The 25,890-nt window shown below is 35.8% G+C and overlaps 2 protein-coding genes across 2 annotated transcripts in view; one reads left to right on the forward strand and one right to left on the reverse strand.

The window, feature by feature from the left end:
- LOC112834698 (A disintegrin and metallopeptidase domain 3-like) overlaps positions 1 to 25,890 on the forward strand; it is a 130,710-nt gene that overhangs the window by 63,501 nt on the left and 41,319 nt on the right. Inside the window, exons 12-16 of the mRNA XM_025886169.2 lie at positions 3,531 to 3,720; positions 18,121 to 18,219; positions 19,802 to 19,997; positions 20,470 to 20,560; positions 20,820 to 21,000. Coding sequence (XP_025741954.1) covers positions 3,531 to 3,720; positions 18,121 to 18,219; positions 19,802 to 19,997; positions 20,470 to 20,560; positions 20,820 to 21,000 — 757 coding nt within the window. The remainder of the gene's footprint in view (positions 1 to 3,530; positions 3,721 to 18,120; positions 18,220 to 19,801; positions 19,998 to 20,469; positions 20,561 to 20,819; positions 21,001 to 25,890) is intronic.
- LOC112834699 (septin-7) lies at positions 15,645 to 17,964 on the reverse strand. Its single transcript, XM_073902512.1, has one exon. The coding sequence runs from the start codon at positions 17,920 to 17,922 to the stop codon at positions 16,666 to 16,668; it is 1,257 nt and encodes a 418-aa protein (XP_073758613.1). The 5' UTR covers positions 17,923 to 17,964; the 3' UTR covers positions 15,645 to 16,665.

Consider the following 25,890-nt stretch of genomic DNA (forward strand, 5'->3'; position numbering starts at 1 on the left):
CTCCAACAAACGAGAGCCCAGGGCCAGGTGGCCTCACAGGGGAGTTCTACCAAACATTTAAAGAAGAATTAATACCTATTCTTCTGAAACTGTTCCAAAAATTAGAAATGGAAGGAGAACTTCCAAATTCATTTTATGAGGCCAGCATTACCTTGATCTTAAAACCAGACAAATACCACACCAAAAAAGAGAATTACAGACCAATAACGTTGATGAACATGGATGCAAAAATTCTCACCTAAATATTAACCAATAAGATAGAACAATACATTAAAAGGGTTATTCACCACGATCAAGTGAGATTTATTCCTGCGTTGCTAGGTTGGTTCAACATCCGCAGATCAGTCAATGTGATACAACACATTAATCAAAGAAAGAACAAGAACCATATGATCCTCGCAATAGATGCAGAAAAAGCATTTGACAAAGTATAGCATCCTTTCTTGATTAAAACTCTTCGCAGTGTAGGGATAGAGGATATATACTTCAGCATCTTAAAAGCCATCTATGAAAAACCCACAGCAAATATTATTCTCAAAGGAGAAAAACTGAGAGCTTTTCCCCTAAGGTTAGGAATACAGCAGGGATGTCCACTATTACCATTGCTATTCAACATGGTATTAGAAGACCTAGCCTCAGCAATCATACAACAAAATGAAACAAAAAGCATCCAAATTGGCAAAGTCAAACTCTCACTCTTTGCAGATGATATGATACTTTATGTGGAAAACCAAAAAGACTCCACCCCAAAACTTCTAGAACTCATACATGAATTCAGTAAAGTGGCAGGATATAAAATCAATGCATAGAAATCAGTTGCATTTCTGTACACCTACAAGACAGAAGAAAGAGAAGTTAAGGAGTCAATCCCATTTACAACTGCACCTCAAACCATAAGATAGTAGGAATAAATCTAATCAAAGAGGCAAAGGTCTGTTGTAGTCAAAACTATGGAATACTCATGAAAGAAATTGAAGAAGACACAAAGAAATGGAAAAACGTTCCATGCTTATGGATTGGAAGAACAAATATTGTGAAGATGTCACTGCTCCCTAGAGCAATCTACACATTTAATGCAATCCCTATCAAAATACCATCCACTTTTTTCAAAGAAATGGAACAAATAATACTAAAATTTGTATGGAACCAGGAAAGACCCCAAATAGCCAGAGGAATCTTGAAAAAGAAAGCAAAGCTTGTGGCTTCGCAATTCTGGACTTCCAGCTCTATTACAAAGCTGTCATCATCAAGACAGTATGGTACTGGCACAAAAACAGACACATAGATCAATGTAACAGAAGAGAGAGCCCAGAAATGGACCTCAACTCTATAGTCAACTAATCTTTGACAAAGCAGGAAAGAATATCCAATGGAAATAAGTTTCTTCAACAAATGGTGCTGGGCAAACTGGATAGGAACTTGCAGAAAATGAAACTGGACCACTTTCTTATGCCATACACAAAAATAAATTCAAAATTAATGAAAGATCTAAATGTGAGACCTGAAACCATCAAAATCCTAGAGGAGAGCACAGACAGCAACCTCTTTGACCTCAGCCATAGCAACTTCCTGCTAGACAGGTTGCCGAAGGCAAGGGAAACAAAAGCAAAAATGAACTATTGGGATTTCATCAAGATAAAACCTTCTTCACAGTGAAAGAAATAATCAACACAACTAAAAGTCAACCTTCAGAATGGGAGAAGATATTTGCAAAGGGCATCTGATAAAGGGTTAGTATTCAAAATCTATAGAGAACCTATCAATGAACTCAACATCCAAAAAACAAATCCAGTCAAGAAATGGGCAGAAGATATGATCAGACATTTTTCCAAAGATGACAACCAGATGGCAAATGGACACATGAAAAGATGCTCATCACTCATCATCAGGGAAATATAAATCAAAACAACAATGAGATATCACCTCACACCTGTCAGAATAGCTAAAATTAACAACACAAGAAACAGGTGTTGGCAAGGATGCAGAGAATGGGGGAATGCTCCTTACACGTTGGTGGGAATGCAAACTGCTGCAGCCAATCTGGAGAATAGTATGGAGTTTCCTCAAAAAGTTAAAAATAGAACTACCTTATGATCCAGCAGTTGCATACCTGGGTATTTACCAAAGGATACAAAAATACTGATTTTATGGGATACATGCACTTTGAGGTTTATATAACAGCATTATCACCAGTAGCCAAATTATGGAGAGAGCCCAAGTGGTCATTGACTGATGAATGGATAAAGAAGATGTGGTATATATACACAATGGGATATTACTCAGCCATAAAAAGGATGAAATCTTCCCATTTGCAACGGTGTGGATAGATCTAGAGAGTATTATGTTATACCAAATAAGTCAGTCAGAGAAAAACAAATGCCATATGATTTCCCTCACATGTAGAATTTAAGAAATAAAACAGTGAACTTAGGGGAAAAACAGAGAGGCAAACCATAAAGGAGACTCTTAACTATAGAAATAAAATTGAGGTTTGCTGGAGGGGAGGTAGGGTGGGGGGATGGGTTAAGTGGGTGATGGATATTAAGAAGAGCATTGTTGTGATGACCACTGGGAGTCTCATCTAAGTGATGAATCACTAAGTTCTATACCAGAAAGCAATGTTACACTGCATGTTAACTAACTGGAATTTAAATAAAAATTTGGAGAGAAAAAAATTGAAAAAAAAATGCGATGGTTGACTCTCAACTGGATCTTTTTGCTATAAAGTGCCAATATTGTGATGATGGTGAAATCTGGATGACATTATTTCCTGATTTTGAAGGGTCTTTTTTAGAATTAATGTCTATGTAGGAATTATGCATTAAAATATTTAGAGTTATTAGGATCATGTTTGGCAACTTATTCATTGTTTTGGGAAAAATTTATTTTTTGGTCTATTTTTTTGTGATTTCTCTAAGTTGTAGATTGTTACAAAATGAAATAAAAATTCATTAAATAGTACATGTAGAAGTACAGAAATATTTCAAAAGGTAACAAAATAAAACAAATCTAGGGCTTATACATTTTATATAATAAGTGTTGAGGTATTTTAACTGATTAATTTTGTTATCAAAATACAAATGATTCTCATTTTTCCTGTAACACCATTGTTATTTCTTCAGTTTTCCACATAAATTTTTCTAGTATGTTTCATTTTCTTATAATTAGTGCTTATAATAATGATTATAATTGGGATGTTGGCAATCATAATGAAAATAATAGTAGAACATAGTTAAGGAGAGATTTTTTGTGTGGCAAACATTATTTGTGTTTTAATATATTTTAACTCATGTCACCTTAACTTCCTCTACTTGCTAGATGTCTGTTATATTGAATTACAATAGAAATAAACTTATTGTTTTATTTACAACTTGTATTAAAGATAAAATCCTCTCCCTTCCTTCTTGGCTCCTCTGTAAGTGCAGTATTACAGAATTTATGGTACTTTTCAGTAATTCATAGAGTGTTACTTTGATAGTGATTTTATTCCATTTTATTCCATTTATCTGAGGAATATAATTTATTTTTAGACGTTCCCATGGTGTAAAGTTTTTTAGCAGTTGCAGCATGGATGAATTTAAACGTATGGTTTCACAGCCTGACTTTGAATGTCTTCGGAATCAAACAGTTTCAGAAGTGGTTTACCAAGGAAGAACTGCAGCAGCTTGTGGCAATGGAATTTTGGAACCTCCTGAACAATGTGACTGCGGCCTTGCAGAGGTTAGTGACAAATATTTCTAATTCATTTAAAGATTTGTTTTTGTGTTTCTCATTAAAAAACAAATGTGGCAACTATGCTGTTGGATTTGCCTAATTCTCAGTATATATTCTTCAATTTATACTTTCTGTTTTTTGAAGCTGCTTTCTACAGTGGAGACTTATATTAGATTGTTGTATCTTCCTAGAAATTTAACTTTTATATTCAAATGCCAAATCTCTTTATCTCTAATGTTGTTTTCTGTTTTAAAGTCTATTTGGTCTGACGTATCTATATATCTATACACAAATTAGCTTTTGTTAGTCAGTATTTCCCTATTTCTCCCTTCTCATTTAGTTTTTCTGTACTAGTAAGCTCAAGATCTACATTGGATTTTGATTTACTATCCAATCTGTCTTTGATTTATCATATTATCCTCTTAAATATTATTGTGATCAACATTCTTGCACATTTTTAATTAACCAAAGTCCATAACTTATTCAGATTTCTTTTCTTTTTACCAAATAGCCTCTTTCTGATACCAAGATCTTCTCTAAGATACCTCATTACATTTAGCTGTTATGACTCCTTACACTCCTCTAGACTGCATAGTTTTTATGTTTAGTTGTCTCAAAATTTTCATATTTTCTATGTTCATTTTGCCACATTTGTTTTTTAATTGAATTTTTATTCATTTCTTTTGAAACTTCATGCTTTGTTTTTCTTTCTTCCACCATTTATTGCAACAATTTAGTGGATCTGTACTTTTTATTTTCCTCTAGTGATTATTCTTGCATTCTTAGCATACATATTTAACCATATCTATGCCACCTCCAAAATAATGGGATTTAACTTACATAAAATTCTTGTAAACAGTACATTTTTGTCACCTCTGTTCTTTTCATTAGAAAATACCCTGAAGATTTTATTCTGAAAATACTTTTCTTTATTTTACCTATTGTTCCTTTTGGTTATTAGTATTTCTTTACATGTCACAGTTCCCGTCTGAATTTCATTTAAATTATGTTCTCTTTCTTAAAACATACTTTAGTATATTTTAGTTCCCTTGAAAGGAAGTTCTCTGCCCACTTTAACAATAAATATTTATGTCATACTTATCATTTCATTGTGATATAAAATACACATGAAATATATGCATGAAAGATGAATAAAGTGTGTAATGGATAGATACATAAGTGCCTGAATAATTTGCACTCAGGCCTCATCAAGTAAATTTGAAAATGATCCCTCTTCTACAGTTTTCAGGAAGAGTTTAGGAAAGTAAGTATTAAACCTTTTGTGAATGTTTGGAAGAATTCACCAGTGAAGCCCTCTGGTCTTGGTCTTATGAGTCTTCTCATTTTTTAATTTAATTTAATTTTATTATGTTATGTCAGTCACCATACAATACATCATTAGTTTTTGACGTAGTGTTCCATGATTCATTGTTTTTGTATAACACCCAGTGCTCCATGCAGTATGTGCCCTCTTTAATACCCATCACTGGGCTAAACCATCCCCCTCCCCCCTCCCCTCTGAAACCCTCAGTTTGTTTCTCAGAGTCTATAGTCTCTCATGGTTCATCTCCCCCTCCAACTTCCCCCCCTTCATTTTTCCCTTCCTTCTCCTAATGTCCTCCATGCTATTCCTTATGTTCCACAGATAAGTGAAACCATATGATAATTGACTTTCTCTGCTTGACTTCTTTCACTTAGCATAATCTCCTCCAGTCCCATCCATGTTGATGTAAAAGTTGGGTATTCATCCTTTCTGATGGCTGAGTAATATTCCATTTTATATATGGACCACATCTTCTTTATCCATTCGTCTGTTGAAAGGCATCTCAGCTCTTTCCACAGTTTGGCTATTGCGGACATTGCTGCTATGAACATTGGGGTGCATATGGCCCTTCTTTTCACTAATCTGTGTTTTGGGGGTAAATACCCAGGAGTGCAATTGCTGGGTCATAGGGTACCTTTATTTTAATTTTTTGAGGCACCTCCCCACTGTTTTCCAAAGGGGCTGTACCAACTTGCATTCCCACCAACAATTGCAAGAGGGTTCCCCTTTCTCCACAACCTCTCCAACATTGATTGTTTCTTGCCTTGTCAATTTTTGCCATTCTAACTGGTGTAAGGTGGTATCTCAATGTGGTTTTGATTTGCATTTCCCTGATGGCTAATGATGATGAACATTTTTTCATGTGTCTGTTAGCCATTTGTAAGTCTTTAGAGAAGTGTCTGTTCATGTCTTCTGCCCACTTTTTGACTTGATTATTTGTTTTTTGGGTGTTGAGTTTGAGAAGTTCTTTATAGATCTTGGAAACCAGACCTTTGCCTGTAGTGTCATTTGCAAATATCTTCTCCCATTCTGTGGGTTGCCTCTTTGTTTTGTTGACTGTTCCCTTTGCTGTGCAGAAGCTTTTTATCTTGATGAAGACCCAAAAGTTCATTTTCACTTTTGTTTCACTAGCCTTTGGAGATATATCTTGAAAGAAGTTACTGTGGCCGATGTCAAAGAGGTTACTGCCTATGTTCTCCTCTAGGATTTTGATGGATTCCTGTCTCGCATTGAGTTCTTTCATCCATTTTGAGTTTATCTTTGTGTATGGTGTTAGAGAATGGTCAGGTTGGTCTTATGATTCTTAGGAGGTTTTTGTTTACCAACCCTATCTCTTTATTAGTAGTCAATCTATTCATATTTTCTATTTCTTCATAATTCAGTTTTGGTATATGTATTTCTAGGAATTTATCCATTTTTACCAGGTTGTTCAATTTATGGGCATATAATTGTTCATAGTAGTCTCTTATGAACCTTTGTATTTCTTGGTATCAGTTGTAACCTCTCCTTTTCCATTTCTAATTTTATTTATGAAACCTCTCATTTTCTTGGTGAGTCTAGCTAAAAGTTTGTCATATTTTTAATCTTTTGAAAGAATTGGCTCTTAGTTTCTGTTGATCTTTTCTATTGAGTTTTCAGTCTCCATTTAATTTATTTCCATTTGATTTTTTAATTTTCTTCCTTCTACTAGCTTTCTTCTTTATAACATCCTTTTATAACTATAAAGTTAGATTGTTTGAGATTTTTTTGTTTCTTGAGATAAGCCTATATTGCTTTGTATTTCCCACTTAGAACTGCTTTTGCTGCATCACATACATTTTTCTGTGTTGCATTTAAGGTATATTTTGCTTTTTTAAAAAATTTCTTTTGTCTCAAGGTATATTTTGCTTTTTTAAAAAATTTCTTCATTGGTGGAGGGTGAGAGGGATGGGGTGGCTGGATGATAGACATTGGGTAGGGTATGTACTATGGTGAGCGTTGTGAATTGTGCAAGACTGTTGAATCACAGATCTGTACTTCTGAAACAAATAATGCAACATATGTTAAGAAAAAAGAAAAAGAAGAAGATAGCAGGAGGGGAAGAATGAAGGGGAGTAAGTCAGAGGGGGAGATGAACCATGAGAGACGATGGACATATTCATAATGTTATGATTTTCAAACTGTGAGCATGACATATTGTTCCATTTATTTAGGTATCTTTAATAAAGTTAACCCTAAATATTTCATGTTTTTGAATGTTACTGTAAAGTGAGTACTTATAAAAGTTTTAATTCCAGTATCATTTGCAGGCATATAGAAATAGAATTAAATCATGAAAGTTGTTCACTTCTCCTATTAATGTTATTTTGAATGACTGACTTATATTTTGAAAAATACTTACAAAATATATGGATCAGAATTATCAACAGAAATGAGTATATGAAAAAGAATATGCTTCTGGAGTTTGTTCCAGAAATAGAGGAACATTTCAGTATTTTTCAACATATATTATTAAATTTAAAAAGAGAGAAAAATTGTAAGATATTACATATTGAAGAGAATTTGACAGTGGTTTGGACAACTAGGAGAAAAGAAAATGTCCTTTTGAATCTCAAATTTCTCAATGATGAACCTTGGCTACCTATTTTATAAAGTTCTGGCTTCCAGTCCCATGATGGAATTCTGTTCCTAAAGCACAGGTGTCCTTACAAGTCAATATCTAAGCCAGGCATGTGGTCTAGATTTACACTATTCATTGAGTATTGTGAAAGCTTGCTCTCTACTATAGGCTCTCTCTTTGATACTAGCCTTGGAATTCCCTGTGATGTCATTGATTTTTGCTCCCCCCCACATTAATATTTAGTGTGTATTCAGTCCCCTATCTTCCTTAAATACTCTTGATAATTTTTCGTTAAAATATTTATTTGTGAACCATAACACACTTTTGTTAATATTGAAATATAAAAATGACAAAAAGAATATCATCTGACTCCTGTAAATTTAAAATGTTTTATATATAGTAAAAGTTTGTTATACTTTAATAATACACTAACTTTGTAGTTAGTGTAACTGAAGACATTGTCTAATTTTATATGAAACATTACATGATAAACCAGGTATTGCAAAAGATCAGGAATAAATTGTTGTTTTATAAAAGAACCTGATAAATTTATCTACTATTTTGGAAGGAAGACCCTCATTATAGCTTCTCTTACAACATACCACTCTAAACAATTCCATGTATTTTAGTTTTCGGAGTACAGGTTTATTCCTAGGTGGTTTTTTTTGGGGGGGGGCGGTTATAAATGGTGTTTTCTAATTTTTCTTTCTGCTACTTTGTTATTAGTATATAGAAACACTACTTATTTCTAGGTATTAATTTTGTATTCTTCAACTTTATTGAATTCATTTATTACTTCTAGTAGTTTTTTAGTGGAGTTTTTGAGATTTTCTGAGTATAGTATTATGCTATCTGCAAATAGAGACAGCTCAACTTATTTACCAATATGGATGCCTCTTATTTCTTGTCTGATTGCTGTGGCTAGGACCTCTAGTACTATGTTGAATAAAAGGGTAAGAGTGGACATTCTTGTCTTCTGTCTGATCTTAGAAGAAAAGTTCTGTTTTTCCACACTGAGTATGATATTAGATGTGGTGAAAGAGCTGTACTCTGAAAACTGAAAAAAACATTGATGAAAGAAACTGAAGATGACACAAACAAAGGGAAAGATAGTCCATGATCTTGGATTGGAAAAATTCATATTGTTAACGTGTCCATATTTCCAAAAGTAATCTACAGATTCAGTACAATTCCTATCAAAATACCAATAGCATTTTTCACAGAACTAACACAAATAACACTAAAATTTATTTGGAATCACAGAAGACCCTGAATAGCCAAAGTGATCTTGAGAAAGAACAAAGATGGAGGTATCACAATCCCAGATTCCAAGATATACTACAAAGATGTAGTAATCAAAACAGTATGGTTCTGGCACAAAAATAGACACATCAATCAATAGAATCAAGAGCCCAGAAATAAATGCAGATATATATGGTCAATTAGTATTTGACAAAGAAGACAAGACTATGCAATGGGGTAAAGACAATCTCTTACACAAATGGTATTAGAAAAACTGGATGGCTACAACACAAAAGAATGAAACTTGACCACTTTCTTAAACTATAAACAAAAATAAACTAAAAGTGAGTTAAAGACCTAAATGTGAGACCTAAAACCATAAAAAAAAACCTAGAAGAGATAGTAATTGCTATGGCATTGGTCACAGCAACATTTTTCTAGATATGTCTCCTCAGGCAAGGGAAACAAAAGTAAAAATAAACTGTTGAGACTTACATCAAAATGAAAAGCTTTTGTAGCCAAGGAAGCCATTAAGAAAATAAAAAGGCAAGGAGGTTCCAGAAAGATGACAGAGTAGTAGGACCCTAAGCTCACCTTGTCCCATGTTCACAACTAGATATCACTCATATCTGAGTCAATAAACCAGAGAGCAATCTGAAGACTGGCAGAACAAACTCCACAACTAAATGTAGGGAAGAAGCTGAATCTGGGAGGTTAGAAAGGGCAGAAACAGTAGTTGAGAGCTGCCTGCAGGAGGGAGTTGCAGGCATGGAAAGTGGAAAACACCAGCAAGCCCACATGGGGAAAATGAATCCCCATAATGTCTGGTCTTGAAAACCAGAGGGACTGAATTCTGTGAGTTTGTATAACCAGGGGGGCTTGGAGCCTAGAGCTTTAAAAGTGAGCTGACTCAGCACTGGACTAGCTGGAAGGCAAGTAATAGCTGAGTCCCCACCCTTAAAAAGACAACAGCTTGCAGAGAGGCAACATAGAATGGACAGTTTGCACAACACCTGGGACAAATGGGAGAGATATTCCTTTATAAGGATTTTAGAGCATGTTGGGGGTCTTTTCTGGGGACAAAGGAGCTGGCAGCTGCCATTTTCCTCCCCAATCCCCCAGCATAAACACAGAGCCATGTGCAGAAGGTGGTGCTACATATATACTTGCTACCTAACCTGCTAATACTGTGCTCCATCCACTGAGGACTGGCCCACTCCAAGGCTTCTAGCCTCAGAACTGGACTTAGTGTGAATTATTTTAATGTTGCACACCCCACCCAACTGCTGCCTCCAGGCACTGCATCCCTCATGGCATGGCCATCGCTTAGGGGATCCAGTTTTGGACTAATGGCTCAGCGTAAATTTTGCTCACTGCTATGTGTGCCCCACCCACCCATCACAGGTAGAGACACCACAGGTCCTCAGCTTCTGCCACAATTCATGCCCAGCTACCAGGGACACAGACACCATATGCCCCAGGTTGTCACCACTGCAGCATGCCACCTGTAGAGGCTATTTTTAGGCTAACCGTCTTGAGCAATGGAATGTAGAAAGGGCCCACAGTGACCACCTGACTGTATTTACAGCCAGGCCCATCACACAACCCACCTCAAAGTATCCATAAGCCCTAACTAACCAATGGATTACTTACAACTAGGCACAGTTACCAAAATACCTCCTTACCTTCTCACTTTAAATATGGTTCCCATCCTCTGCCTCATTGCAGACAGCCTCACCTTTGCTGTGTAGTCCTCCCTTCCCCATTCCCTCACAGTATATTCAATAAACTTCTATCTCCTTTGTTCTGTCTTGGGTGAATCCTTTCACTTCCCGATCATTGGCTTTCACCCAATCATTGCCCCACATTTGGGGGCCTCCATCTGATTGAGAGAGAGACACCAAACTGCATCCCCATCTGCTGCTGCTAACATGTACTGTACCCCTGGTGACCACCCTGCTTTGGGGGAGCCAACCTAAGACTACTGGTTCAGCACAAATTTTGCTAATGCTGTTAGTGCCTTATCCAGCCACCACCTTGCTCCATGCCCAGCCCCTGGGCTCATAGATGCTTCACACTGTGGCCAGCCACCACATGATCTTGGCCACCTTGGCAGCCACACACACCACACCCTGGCTGCTGCCACTAACATGAACCATGCTCCTGGCCACTGCTGCACTTTGGGGGATCCATGCCTAAGACTAGCAGCTCAGTGCAAATTTTGCTAAGACCACCACCCCACTGTGAGCCCTCCTGCAGTTATGTCCCCTGAGAGCTAGCCTGCCTGGGTTTCATTAACACCACAGAGAGCAATCACTGCCCACAACAGGCAGAGATTCAGTACAGAAGTCTAGACTGAAAGGAAAAGATACTCAGACACAATAGCAGGACAGAAGCAACACACATAGGAGACTCTTCTGAAGTGCCAGGTTCTGATGAACAGAGGACACTGCACTGCAGGGCACTACAGGACCTGTTCTTCATAAAGCCACTACTTTTAAGAGCAAAGGATATAAATGACTTTCCTAACTCACAGAAACGGAGAGGTAGACAAAATGAGATAGAAGAACTTGTCCCAAATGAAAGAACATGGCAAAATCACAGATGCAAAGGATATAAATGACTTTCCTAACACATAGAAATGGAGAGGTAGACAAAATGAGATAGAAGAATTTGTCCCAAATGAAAGAACATGGCAAAATCACAGCGGGCGATCTAAGTGGAATAGAAATAATATGCCTGATAGAGAATTTAATAATTATAAAGATACTCACTGGGCTTCAGAAAAAAGTGGAAGATGTCAGTGAGACCCTCGACAAAGAGATAAAAATAACATACCAGAGATGAAGAACTCAATAAATGAAATTAAAAATACAACGGATGGATTGAATAGTAGGTTACAGGAAGCAGAGGAATGTATCAGTGACTTAGAGGATAGAATGGAAAGCAATCAAGCTGAACAAGGGAGAGACAAACAAATACGGCATAATGAGACTACACCTAGATAACTCAGTGACTCCATTAAGCATAATCACATTCACATTTTAGGAATCCTGGAAGGAGAAGAGAAAAAAAGGGGGGCTGAAAATGTACTTGAAAAAATAATAGCTGAAAACTTCCTAAATCTGGGGAGGGAGACAGACATCCTGTTTCAGGAGGCACAGAGAGCCCTTGACAAATTCAACCCAAAGAGGTCCACACCAAGACACATAGTAATTAAAATGGCAAAAAATAGTGATAAAGAATTTTAAAAGTTATAAGAGAATTAAAGATAGTTGCATATAAAGGAAACCTCATAAGGTATAAGGTGATTTTCCAGAAGGGAGTGGCATGATGTATTCAAAGTGCAGAGGGAAAAATCTGTATCCAAGAATACTCTTATCCAGTAAGGCTGTCATTCAGAATAGAAGGAGAGGTCGTTTCTCAGACAATCAAAACTAAAGGATTTCATAACCACAGAACTAGCTCTAAAATAAATATTAAAGAGGTCCCTTTGAATGGAAAGGAAAGACTATAAGTAAGAATATGAAAAATAAAAAATACAAAAGCAGTAAAAATAAGTGTTTCTGTAAAAGTCAATCAAGGTATGCATAAAATAAGAGGATATAAAATATGATACCAAATATCTGAAATGTGAAGGGGAGAGGAGTAAAGAATGAGTTCAAAATTAAGTGACCATCAGTTTAATACAGACTGCTATATGCAGAAGATGTTATACATAAATTGAATAGTAACTACAAATCAAAAAACAGTAACAGATATGCAAAAAATAGAGTAAGGTATTCAAGTATATCACTAAAGAAAACTAACAAGCCATGGAAGAGATAAAGAGAAGAAAAGATCAGAGAAAAGCTAACAAAACAACTATAAATGAAGTAACAAAATGGCAATAAATACATACCTATCAAAATAATTACTTTGAATATAAGTGGACTAAACACTCCAAGAGACAGAGGGTGTCAGAGTGGATAAAAAAAGACCCATCTACATGCTGCCTACAAGGGACTCATTTCAGACCTAAAGATACCTGTAGACTGGAAAGTGAGGGGATAGAGAAAACTAATCATGCAAATGAAATGTAGAAGAAACCCAGAGTAGCAATATTTGCATCAGATAAAATAGACTTTTTAAAAAAATTTAAATTCCAGTTAACACATAGAATAATATTAGTTTCAGGTGTAGAATATAATGATTCAACAATTTTATACGTCACCTGGTGCTCATCAAAATAAGTGCAGTCCTTAACCCCACCACCTATTTAACACATCACCCTACCCACCTCCCTTCTGGTAACTATCAGTTTGTTCTCTATAGTTAAGAGTCTATCTCTTGGTTTGCCTCACTCTTTCTCTCTTTTTTTCCCCTTTGCTCATTTGTTTTGTTTCTTAAATTCCACAAATAAGCAAAATCATACTTTTCTTTCTCTGACATATTTCGCTTAGCATAATACTCTAGATCCATCCATGTCATTGCAATTGGCAAAATTAATTCTTTTTTATGACTTAGTAATATTCCATCATAAATATATGCCACACATCTTTAATCTATTCATAAATCAATGGATACTTGGGCTGCTTCTATAATTTGGCTATTGTAGATAATGCTGCTATTAATATTGGGTGCATGAATCTTTTGGAATTAGTATTTTTGTATTCTTTGGGTAAATATCTCATAATATAATTGCTGGGTTGTGGGCTAGTTCTGTTTTTAACTTTTTGAAGAACCACCATACTGTTTTCCAGCATGGCTGCACCAGTTTGCATTGCTACCAACAGTACAAAGTGTTCCCCTTTCTCCACATCCTTGCAAACCAAGAAACAGACTCTTAACTATATGGAAGAAACTGGTGTTTACCAGAGGGGAGGTGGGGGGGGGATGAGTTAAATAGGTGATGGGGATTAAGGAGTGCCCTTGTCATGATGAGTACTGGGTGATGTATGGAATCTGAAACTAATATAACACTGCATGTTAACTATACTGGAATTAAAATAAAGAAAAAAGAAAACAAAAAGGCAACCTATTCAATAGGACAAGATATTTGCAAATGATATATCTGATAAGGGGTTAGTATCCAAAAAATATATAGAATTTATATAAATACCAAAAAATAAACAATCTGATTTAAAGTTGAATAGACATTTTTCCAAAGAAGATATCCAGATGGCCAATGGACACATGAAAAGTTGTTCAACATCACTAATCATCAGGGAAATGCAAATCAAGTCACAGTGACATATCACCTTACACTAGAAAGAATGGGTAACAATCAAAAGAACAAGAAATAACAAGTATTGGTGAGGATGTGGAGAAAAAGGAACACTTGTACACTGTTGGTGGGAATTTAAATTGGTGCAGCCACTGTGAAATACAGTATGGAGGTTCCTCGAAAAATTGAAAATGAAATTCATATGATCCAATAATTCCACTACTGTTATTTACCCAAAGAAAACAAAAACACTAATGCAAAAAGATACACGCACCTCTACATTTATCACAACATTATTTACAATAGCCAAGATATGGAAGCTATTTAAGTGTCCATCAATGCATGAATGGATAAAGAAAAATGGTGTATACACACACATGCATACACAATGGGATATTCTGTGGTTGTAGAAAAGGTTGAGATTCTGTCATTTGAGACAACATAGATATACCTAGAGGGCATTTTTCTAAGTGAAATCAGTCAGACTGAGAAAGACAAATGCCATATGATTGCACTCATAAATGGAATCTAAAAAAAAAAAGACAAATATATAAACAAACAAAAAGCAAAATCAGACCTATAAATACGGAGAACAAACTGATGGTTCCCAGGGGTGGATGGTGAATGGCTGGACAAAATGGGTGAAGGGGAAAGAAAGATACAGGTTTCCAGTTATGGAATGAATAAGTTACAGGAATAAAAGGCACAGCATAAGGAATATAGTCAATTATATTGTTAGAATGACGTATGGGGACTACACTTATTGACCTAGCATAATGTATAAACTTGTCAAAGCACAAAGTTGTACATCTGAAACTAGTGTAACATTCTGTGAGCTATACTCAAAAATATTCAACATAAAATGAAAATAAATGAATTCATATGTATAACACTTACATTTTACACACATACTATAAACTCACATATTTAGTGGGGTCAGGGTGGAGTAAAGTTTTATCCATAAACTTAAAGAACAAAACCAGAAAAAGAAAAGATTATGGTACTCTACCATTTCAAAATATCACAATATCAAGAAGTTACCAGAAAAAAAAATCAAAAGTAAATTGTCATGACAAATTTTAAAATGTAGTGATAATATGTTGGTGGCTAGGAATTAATATCATTAATATAATGCTTATAAATAAAGGAAATAAACAGAGGAATTCATCAACAGAAATATAGACACAAAAATATAAAATAAATCATAATGTGCAGATATGTAAAATTTTCAGCATATGAGTAATAAAAATAATATTGAAACAAATATAAACAGTTACTTGTGCCTATCCACTTTACTAATTTTTAAATATTATGATCAGTCTTGTGAAACATCACTCTTTTACTATATAGGAAGAAGAAAATAGTATATTATAAAGAGTCATTATTATTTTTGTACTCTCTTATCTAATAATTTCTAGAATTAATGTTTAATGTAAGATCTTAGAGCTAAAAATATAATGTCAAACTTTTTTCTTTGAAACAATATTTACATTAATAAAATGTTATAATTTAGAATTCTGTCACATCCATAAATTGTTATATACTCCCAAGATGATATCTTTTTTTTTTACATCACAACATTGTTTATTATGTGAATTTTTTTACAATACAAACAAAAAAAATACAGAAATGCAATATATGAATACAGCTAAATGCAGAACGGTGACTTTTTTTCTTTTCAAGAGGCCATGATTCCCATTTCTAGTAAAATAGACGGCACATAGGTAGAAATACGTTGGTCGTTAGCTTCACAATTTTGCCTAGAAATGATCTATAAATGCATTTTTCCCCCTGCTACTTACCATAAAGTGTAAAACGGGAATTAAAGGAAAGTTTCCTTGTTGGTTCCTACCATATGAAAGATGCTATATTCTATTTTAGTAGGACCAATATATGGAAAATACCTAAATAAAATGTTATTACAAAAATGAAGCAGTAATGAGATTCCGGCTAAAGAGGGCACTAAATGAGAATAACATATATTTAAAGAATCCAAAACAAACAAATAAACAAAAGAAGGTTGTTATAAAAAAGCTCTAGGTGCATTGTAAGCATATAGGATTTTTTTTCCATGTGTATTTTTAAACAATGGAAGTGTCAAAAAATAGGGTCAACTGTGTTAGACTAAATTACATTATTGTATACGCTGCACTGAATGGAATCTTTATTATAATTATCATAGAGAAGCATAGTTTGCATCATATTATGGCAATTTATCCTCAATGAAAACCTTCCAGAGTCCTTTTATTTTGGAATATCCTGTAAACAATCAAACCACCAGAACATGATTGTACAACAGTAAAATGTTTTCTTGCATTAAATTGAAGACATCTGTTTAATAAAAAAAAAAAAAGTAGGAAAGGTACTTAGAGCTGTTAGTTTCTAAGTACACAACACCCTAGACAATTCAAGGCATCTTATTCTCCATCAAGAACAAAAAAATAATAATAATTTTTGTCATGCTGTTAAATCCATCATTAAGGATAAAACTGGTGCAAATTGGTCAAACGGATCCAACAAACACTGATGTCCAAGCTGGCATATTGGCAACTAATATGTAACTGGTGGTCAATAGAGGGTTTAAAAGATCTTCCCTTTCTTCTTGTTCTTTTCCAAGGTTCTGGAAGAGTTCTGTTGTTCTAAAATACGTTGTTGGGCTTCCCAGTTTGCTTTCTCATCTTCAAACTGACGACGTTTTTCCTCTAATTCTTTGTGCTGTGCTTCCAAATTCTTTTTCATTTGCTCATGGCGCCTTTGGAGCTCAGCTTCTGAATCCTTCAGTTTTTGAACTTTTTCTTTGACCTTCATCTCAAACACCAGCTCCATCTCCATCTCCATCTTCTTCATCTTAGCTACATGCTCCCTTCTTTCTTCTTCCATTTGTGCAAGAGGGCTCTTGGTAAGCTGCCCTTTATTCTTGTTATTATCAACTCCATTATAAGTCACAGCTGCCAGTTTTCTGCTTCGGTAGTTCTCATAGTGTACATTATTAGTGACATCTTTCAAGTCCTGCATGTGTGTTCTTATCAACATATTTCTTAGAATTGTAAAATCACAATGTTCACCATTTTCAACTTCAGCAACACCCCAAGGATACTGCCTTCCTCTGACCCTTTTGCCATTAACTTCAATGATAGTATTACTACCTACCACAGCGAGAGGTAAACGGTCCTTTATCTTTTTAACAAGCTTATTTTCTTCTTCATCATCTGTCTCTGGAAATTCATATATTTTAATTTTATGTTCTTGGATTTCTTTCATTATCTGTTTTTTAAACTGTTGGCACTCCTCTGGAGTGAGTGTGTCTGCTTTGGCAATAAGTGGAATGATATTCACTTTTTCATGCAAACGCTTCATAAACTCAATATCCAATGGTTTAAGTCCATGTCCTGAAGGAGCAATGAAGTATAAGCAACACTGCACCCTGTTGTCAGGCATCTGACGTCTGTTCACTCGAGATTCTGCATTTAGGTAGTCCTCAAATTTACTATCAATGTAGTCAATAACAGGCTGCCAGCAATTACTATTATCCACCGCATCTCCAAATCCTGGGGTATCAACTGTTGTGAGCAGCAACTGAACACCACCTTCTTTGATTAAAACTTTGGATTGTTCCACCTGTACAGTCTTTTTTATTCTATGGGATGGACCTGGATACTCTGGAGAATACAAATATGTGAGGAATAATGAGTTGATTAATGTTGACTTCCCGAGTCCAGATTCACCCACAACCATAAGTGTGAATTCAAACCCTCTCTTCACTGATTTTCTGTATACTTGATTTGGGAGATTTGCAAATCCCACATAGCCTTCAAGGTTCTTCTGTTGAGCTACCATGGTGCTGCTGTTGACGCTCCTCTCCTCAGCAGCAGCAGATTTCGCACTCCCAAGATGATATCTTGAGGAGGTTTGGTAAAATAAAAAAGTATTCCCCAAGTAATTAACTTGGTGAAATATTTTGTATATTTTGACAATAAATACAATTATTTATTTGATTGCAAATTCCTATTACTTAACTCTTATATTTGCTTGTAGGAATGCAGTCATAAAAAATGTTGTAATCCTAATGATTGTACTCTGATTGGATATGCAGAGTGTGGCAATGGACCATGCTGTGATAGAAAAACTTGTCTGGTAAGCTTTCAAAATACTAAATGATTACTTTCCATAATTTTTTGTGTTCTTATGTGTTCATTTTTATAGAGTTTTTTAAACTGCTTTTTTACACAGCTTTCAAATATGTCACTTTATATACCTGACTCACACATAGTTGATTTCCCCAAGTTCTGAGGATGTCCAACCTCCTTAGCTTTCCCTTTCATTGCATTGTTTTTAATCTACTTTGGCCCCACCCGTTGTTATTCAATATTAATTCCAGATTATTTGGACACTATGAATTCCTCTTGGTCATACCTGAATTTAGCTCTTCATGATCAGGAAACTTATGACAAAATTACAAATAAACCACCCAACACAAAGTTGACATACAATGTTTGAATAAACAAACAATAATAATAATAATCTCATTTTGAGAACAGCAGAAAAGGAGTCCATGTAGAATAGTCAACAACATGTAGCATGTCTAATACTGAAGTTTAACTTTGCAAGGACTCCTGGTCCCAGAAGTAGATTGAATCCTTGACTTCCCTCAGGACGTTTTCCATTCAATTTTCCTTTATAGCCACACTGGAAGGGAGACTGAGTAAGATTTGTCTTTTGGGGATCACTTCATTGTATTATCTTGCCTTTTCTGTGTCATTTTCAGGAGTCAACGACAATTATAGAAGCTGATTAATTAGAGATCTTGATTGCCAGATTTCAGATTTGCCAGGTTCTCTGTCAATGAAATCTCTTCTAACATCATTCTACTTTGTTCTCTGTGTTCTTTTTCACTCTATGTGCTAGTAACTAAAGCCAGTGGTACTTGTCTTCAAGGAGCATGAACATAGAGGCAACCCTAGAGTTTCTGCCACTTAGCTATAAACCTTGTTGCTCTTCCCTTCACCAGAGCTCTCATCTTGGCCTTTGTCTCCAAATCAGCAGGATTGAGCAATAAGACTTTTCTACACAGTCCCTTGCCCCTTCCCTTACACACAGGGATAATTCCTACATTTGCTGGAGCCTTTAAAAAATTAAGGTGAAAATCATGTACCATAACATTTGCCATTTTCAGGTGAACAATTTAGTGGCATTCAGTACGTTCACAATGTTGTGCAACTGCCACCTCTATCTAGTTCCAAAACATGTTCCTCACTCAAACAGGAGACTCCCAGCCCTTTAGCCCTTGTTCTCCTTTCTCCCTTCCCCTCAGTCCCTGGCAACCACCAACTTGTGTTCCGTCTGGAGTAAACTGTTCTGGATATTTCATGTAAGTAGAAGCATAGAATATGTGACCTTTTGTGTCTGACTTTCTTCACTTAACAGAGTGTTGAAGGTTCATCCACCTTGTAGCATATGTATCAGTGCTCCTTTAAATGGCTGAAAATACTCCATTGAACGAATATACCACGATTTGTTAATCTAGTCATCCATTGATGGACATTTGTTTTTTTTTTCCAATCCATTTCACTGGGGCTTTTAAGCAAATTCATAATTTGACTTTAGTTAAAAATGTAATAATAATGGAAATGACAGAAATACATTGCTCTTGTTTAAGTGTTTTACATTTTTGGTTAAAAAATTTGTTAAAAAAATACTGATTTTTTTTGTCTCACAGATAGCTGAAAGAGGACGTTTATGTAGGAAAATGACAGATCCATGTGATTTTCCAGAATTTTGCAATGGATCATCTGTATTTTGTGTACCTGATGTGAAATCTGCTGATTTAGAACCATGCAATAATAAGACTGCCTATTGCTTTAATGGAATATGCCAAGATCCGGATATACAGTGTGAAAAATTATTTGGAAAATGTAATAGTTGTATCTTTTTTTTCTGGGGTTCATTTTCAAACTGTATTTTTCTAAAGTCAGTAATCTATCCAATAGCCACCATAAAAGGTACTGTTCGTGTAAATTCAAATTTGAAAATGAAATTGTGAATCGATGTGACTTTGAACTATGTAAAGAGGCAAAATAGACCTAATAAGTACAGGACAAAAAGGAAAAAAAAAGAAGGTAATAATGAAATTTCAGGTGATTGGTGCAAAGAAGAATAGAATATTAGAATTGTAGATAAGAGAGCAAATGACTGCTTTCTTAAATCATTTCTGCCTATGATATAATTTTCCTATTCTCAAGTGGGTAGTTTTTAGTGTTTCTCCTTTTATAGCCAGTAGATGACACTAAAAATTTATACTAGATGACACTCACTGGGCATTGCTATAGTCTAGATGTCCCTATATATTTTTTTTTAAGATGAGTAATTGTAACTTTATATTTTCAGTTGCTAAAGTTTCTACTTATCTATGTTCACAAGAAGTGAATTTTCAAGGAGATAATTTTGGAAACTGTGGAAAAACGGGTTGTAAGTTTGGGTGTGTATTTAGATAACTATACTTTTTCAAATGCATGTGTGTGTGTGTGCAAAAATAAGTTCATACAAATGAGAGATGGACCTAGGATATACAGATGAACTTATTTGTTATACTTCATAAGATGATGTATGTTCTGAATAACTTTGATGTTATGACCTGAGTAACATTTTGAATTATTTTCATATTTTGAACTGTTATTTACTTAAGATATTGTGTCTCTAAGTGACATATGAGCTTTTTTTCTGCCTTCTATTGACAGGAGTATCCTTTGTGGAAAGATAGTTTGTCACTGGACACATTCAGAAATAGTAAAAATAACAAATTATGATGTTCAATATACTTACCTTGGAGGCCATATCTGTTTGTCAGCGTTTTTAAGAAATGAAACAGGTGTGGATATTACCCAAATGAACAATGGCACTATGTGTGGAGTAAATAAGGTAAATAAAAATTTTACTTGATTCCATATATGTGTGTATATGAGTGTCTGTGTATGTGTTTGTGCATGAGACAGAGAGAGAGAAAAAAGAGAGAGAGAGGATGAGGTCCAAGATGGCAGTCTGGAAAAACCCTGAACTCACTTCCTCCCTAGATATACTGAATCTACACTGAGATATAGAACTGTTCTACCTGGAGAGAGAGAGAGAGAGAGAGAAAGAGAGAGAAAGAGTGGGGCGCCTGGGTGGAACAGATGGTTGAGCATCTGCCTTTGGCTCGGGTCATGGTCCTGGGGTCCTGGGATCAAGCCCCATGTCAGGCTCCTGGCTCAGTGGGAAGCCTGCTTCTCCCTCTGCCTCTCTCCCTGCTCATGCTCTCTCTCTCTCTCTGTATCTCTGTGTCTCAAGTGAATAAAATCTTTAAAAAAAAGAGAGAGAGAAAGGGACCTAAAGATTTTTCATTTATAATTAATGTTACAAATTTTGGTTACTATATCATGATCTTAAGATTCAAACATCAGAATTTCTATTAGTCAGAGGAACGCTTCCTCCACAATCATTGTATTATTAAAAATTTTTTTATTATTATGTTATGTTAATCACCATACAGTACATCATTAGTTTTTGATGTAGTGTTCCATCATTCATTATTTGCATATAACACCCAGTGCTCCATGCAGAACGTGCCCTCTTTAATACCCATCACCAGGATAACCCATCCTCTTACCACCCTCCCCTCTAGAACCCTCAATTTTTTGTTCAGAGTCCATCATCTCTCATGGTTCATTTCCCCCTCCGATTTCCCCCCCTTCATTCTTCCCCTCCTGCTATCTTCTTCTTCTTCTTCTTCTTTTTTTATTTTTAACATATATTGTATTATTTGTTTCAGAGGTACAGATCTGTGATTCAACAGTCATGCACAATTCACAGCACTCACCACAGCACATACCCTCCCCAATGTCTATCACCCAGCCTACCCAACCTTCCCGCCCCCCACCACTCCAGCAACCCTCAGTTTATTTCCTGAGATTAAGAATTACTCATATCAGTGAGGTCATATGATACATTTTTTTCTCTGATTGACTTATTTCGCTCAGCATAACACTCTCCAGTTGCATCAACGTCGTTGTAAAAGGCAAGATTTCATTCCTTTTGATGGCTGCATAATATTCCATTATATATATATATACCACATCTTCTTTATCCATTCATCTGCCAATGGACATCTGGGCTCTTTCCACAGTTTGGCTATTGTGGACATTGCTGCTATAAACATTGGGGTGCATGTACCCCTTCGGATCCATACATTTGTACCTTTGGGGTAAACACCCAGTAGTGCAATTGCTGGATTGTATGGTAGCTCTATTTTCAACTTTTTTAGGAACCTCCATACTGTTTTCCAGAGTGGCTGCACCAGCTTGCATTCCCACCAACAATGTAGGAGGGTTCCCCTTTCTCCGCATCCTCGCCAACATCTGTCGTTTCCTGACTTGTTAATTTTAGCCATTCTGACGGGTGTGAGGTGGTATCTCACTGAGGTTTTGATTTCGATTTCCCTGATGCTGAGCGATGTTGAGCACTTTTTCACGTGTCTGTTGGCCGTTTGGATGTCTTCTTTGGAAAAATGTCTGTTCATGTCTTCTGCCCGATTCTTGATTGGATCATTTGTTCTTTGGGTGTTGAGTTTGATATGTTCTTTATAGATTTTGATACTAGCCCTTTATCTGATATGTCATTTGCAAATATTTTCTCCCATTCTGTCGGTTGTCTTTTGGTTTTGTTGACTGTTCCTTTTGCTGTGCAAATGCCTTTTATCTTGATGAAATCCCAATAGTTCATTTTTGCCCTTGCTTCCCTTGCCTTTGGTGATGTTTCTAGGAAGAAGTTGCTGCGGCTGAGGTCGAAGAGGTTGCTATCTGTGTTCTCCTTTAGGATGTTGATGGACTCCTGTCTCACACTGAGGTCTTTCAACCATTTTGAGTCTATTTTTGTGTGTGGTGTAAGGAAATGGTCCAGTTTCATTCTTCTGCATGTTACTGTCTAATTTTCCTAACACCATTTGTTGAAGAGATTGTCTTTTTTTCCATTGGACATTCTTTCCTGCTTTGTCCAAGACTAGTTGATCATAGAATTGAGGGTCCATTTTCGGGCCCTCTATTCTGTTCCATTGATCTATGTGTCTGTTTTTGTGCCAGTTACCATACTGTCTTGATGACAACTTTGTAATAGAGCTTGAAGTCTGGAATTGTGATGCCTCCAGCTTTGCTTTTCTTTTTCAACATTCCTCTGGCTATTCGGGGTCTTTTCTGGTTCCATACAAATTTTAGGATTATTTGTTCCATTTCTTTGAAAACAGTGGATGGTATTTTGATGGGGATTGCATTGAATGTGTAGATTGCTCTGGGTAGCATTGACATCTTCACAATGTTTGTTCTTCCAATCCATGAGCATGGAACGTTTTTCCATTTCTTTGTGTCTTCCTCAATTTCTTTCATGAGTATTTTATAGTTTTCTGAGTACAGATCCTTTGCCTCTTTGATTAGATTTATTCATAGTTATCTTACGGTTTTGGGTGCAGTTGTAAATGGGATCGACTCCTTAATTTCTCGTCTGTCTTGTTGTTGGTATATAAGAATGCCACTGATTTCTGTGCATTGATTTTATATCCTGCTACTTTACTGAATTCCTGTATGAGTTCTAGCAGTTTTGGGGTGGGGTCTTTTGTGTTTTCCACATAAAGTATCATATTATCTGCAAACAATGAGAGTTTGACTTCTTCTTTGCTGATTCAGATGCCTTTTATTTCTTTTTGTTGCCTGATTGCTTTGGCTAGGACTTCTAACACTATGTTGAATAGCAGTGGTGATATTGGACATCCCTGCCATGTTCCTGACCTCAGGGGGAAAGCTCTCAGTTTTTCCCCATGAGAACAATATTCGCTGTGGGGTTTTCATAGATGGCTTTTATGATATTGAGGTATGTACCCTCTATCCCTATACTCTGAAGAGTTTTGATCAAGAAAGGATGCTGTACTTTGTCAAATGCTTTTTCTGCATCTATTGACAGGATCATATGGTTCTTGTTCTTTCTTTGATTAATGTATTACATTGATTGATTTGCAGATGTTGAACTAACCTTGCAGCCCAGGGATAAATTCCATTTGGTCGTGGTGAATAATCCTTTTAATGTACTGTTGGATCCCATTGGCTAGCATTTTGGTGAGAATTTTGCATCCATGTTCATCGAGGATATTGGTCTGTAATTCTCCTTTTTGATGGGGTCTTTGTCTGGTTTTGAGATCAAGGTAATGGTGGCCTCATAAAACGAGTTTGGAAGTTTTCTTTCCGTTTCTATTTTTTGGAACAGTTTCAGAAGAATAGATGTTAGTTCTTCTTTAAATGTTTGGTAGATTTCCCCTGGGAAGCCATCTGGCCCTGGGCTTTGGTTTGTTGGGAGATTTTTGATGACTGCTTCAATTTCCTTAGTGGTTATAGGTCTGTTCAGGTTTTCTATTTCTGCCTGGTTCAGTTTTGGTGGTTGATATATCTCTAGGAACGCATCCATTTCTTCCAGATTATCTAATTTGCTGGCATATAGTTGCTCATAATATGTTCTTACAATTGTTTGTATTGCTTTGGTGTTGGTTGTGATCTCTCCTCTTTCATTCATGATTTTATTAATTTGGGTCCTTTCTCTTTTCTTTTTGATAAGTTTGGTCGGGGTTTATCAATCTTGTTAATTCTTTCAAAGAACAAGCTCCTAGTTTCGTTAATCTATTCTACTGTTCTTCTGGTTTCTATCACTGATTTCTGCTCTGATCTTTACTATTTCTTTTTTACTGCTGCGTTTGGGCTTTATTTGCTGTTCTTTCTCTAGCTCCTTTATGTGTAGGATTAGGTTGTGTATTTGAGACCTTTCTTGTTTCTTGAGAAAGGCTTGTATTGCTATATACTTTCCTCTTAGGACTGCCTTTTCTGCATTCCAAAGATTTGGAACAGTTGTGTTTTCATTTTCATTGGTTTCTATGAATTTTTTTAATTCTTCTTTAATTTCCTGGTTGACCCATTCATTCTTTAGTAGGATGCTCTTTAGCCTCTATGTATTTGAGTTCTTTCCGACTTTCCTCTTGTGACTGAGTTCTAGTTTCAAAGCATTGTGGTCTGAAAATATGCAGGGAATAATCCCAATCTTTTGGTACCCGTTGAGACCTGATTTGTGACCTAGGATGTGATCTATTCTGGAGAATGTTCCATGGGCACTAGAGAAGGTGTATTCTGTTGCTTTGGGATGGAATATTCTGAATATGTCTGTGAAGTCCATTTGGTCCAGTGTTTCATTTAAAATCTTTATTTCCTTGTTGATCTTTTGCTTAGATGACCTATTTCAGTGAGGGGGGGTGTTAATGTTCCTCACTATTATTGTATTGTCGTGGATGTGTTTCTTTGCTTTTGTTATTAATTGCCTTATATAATTGGTTGCTCCCATGTTAGGGGCATAGATATTTACAATTGTTAGATCTTCTTGTTGGATAGACCTTTAGTAGGATATAGTGTCCTTCCTCATCTCTTATTACAGTCTTTGGTTTAAAATCTGTCTGATATAAGGATTGCCACCCCAGCTTTCTTTTGGTGTCCATTAGCATGGTAAATGGTTTTCCACCCCCTCACTTTCAATCTGGGGGTGTCTTTGGGTCTAAAATGAGTGTCTTGCAGACAGCATATTGATGGGTCTTGTTTTTTTTATCCAATCTGATACCCTGTGTCTTTTGATTGGGGCATTTAGCCCACTGACTTTCAGGGTAACTATTGAAAGATATGAATTTGTGCCATTGTATTATTGCTTGTAAAGTGACTGTTACCGTGTACTGTCTGTGTTCCTTTCTGGTCTATGTTA

This window comes from Callorhinus ursinus, unplaced genomic scaffold (genome assembly GCF_003265705.2).
Source record: "Callorhinus ursinus isolate GAN/ISIS: 27379988/994484 unplaced genomic scaffold, GSC_fseal_2.0 scaffold17, whole genome shotgun sequence".
NCBI lineage: Eukaryota > Metazoa > Chordata > Mammalia > Carnivora > Otariidae > Callorhinus > Callorhinus ursinus.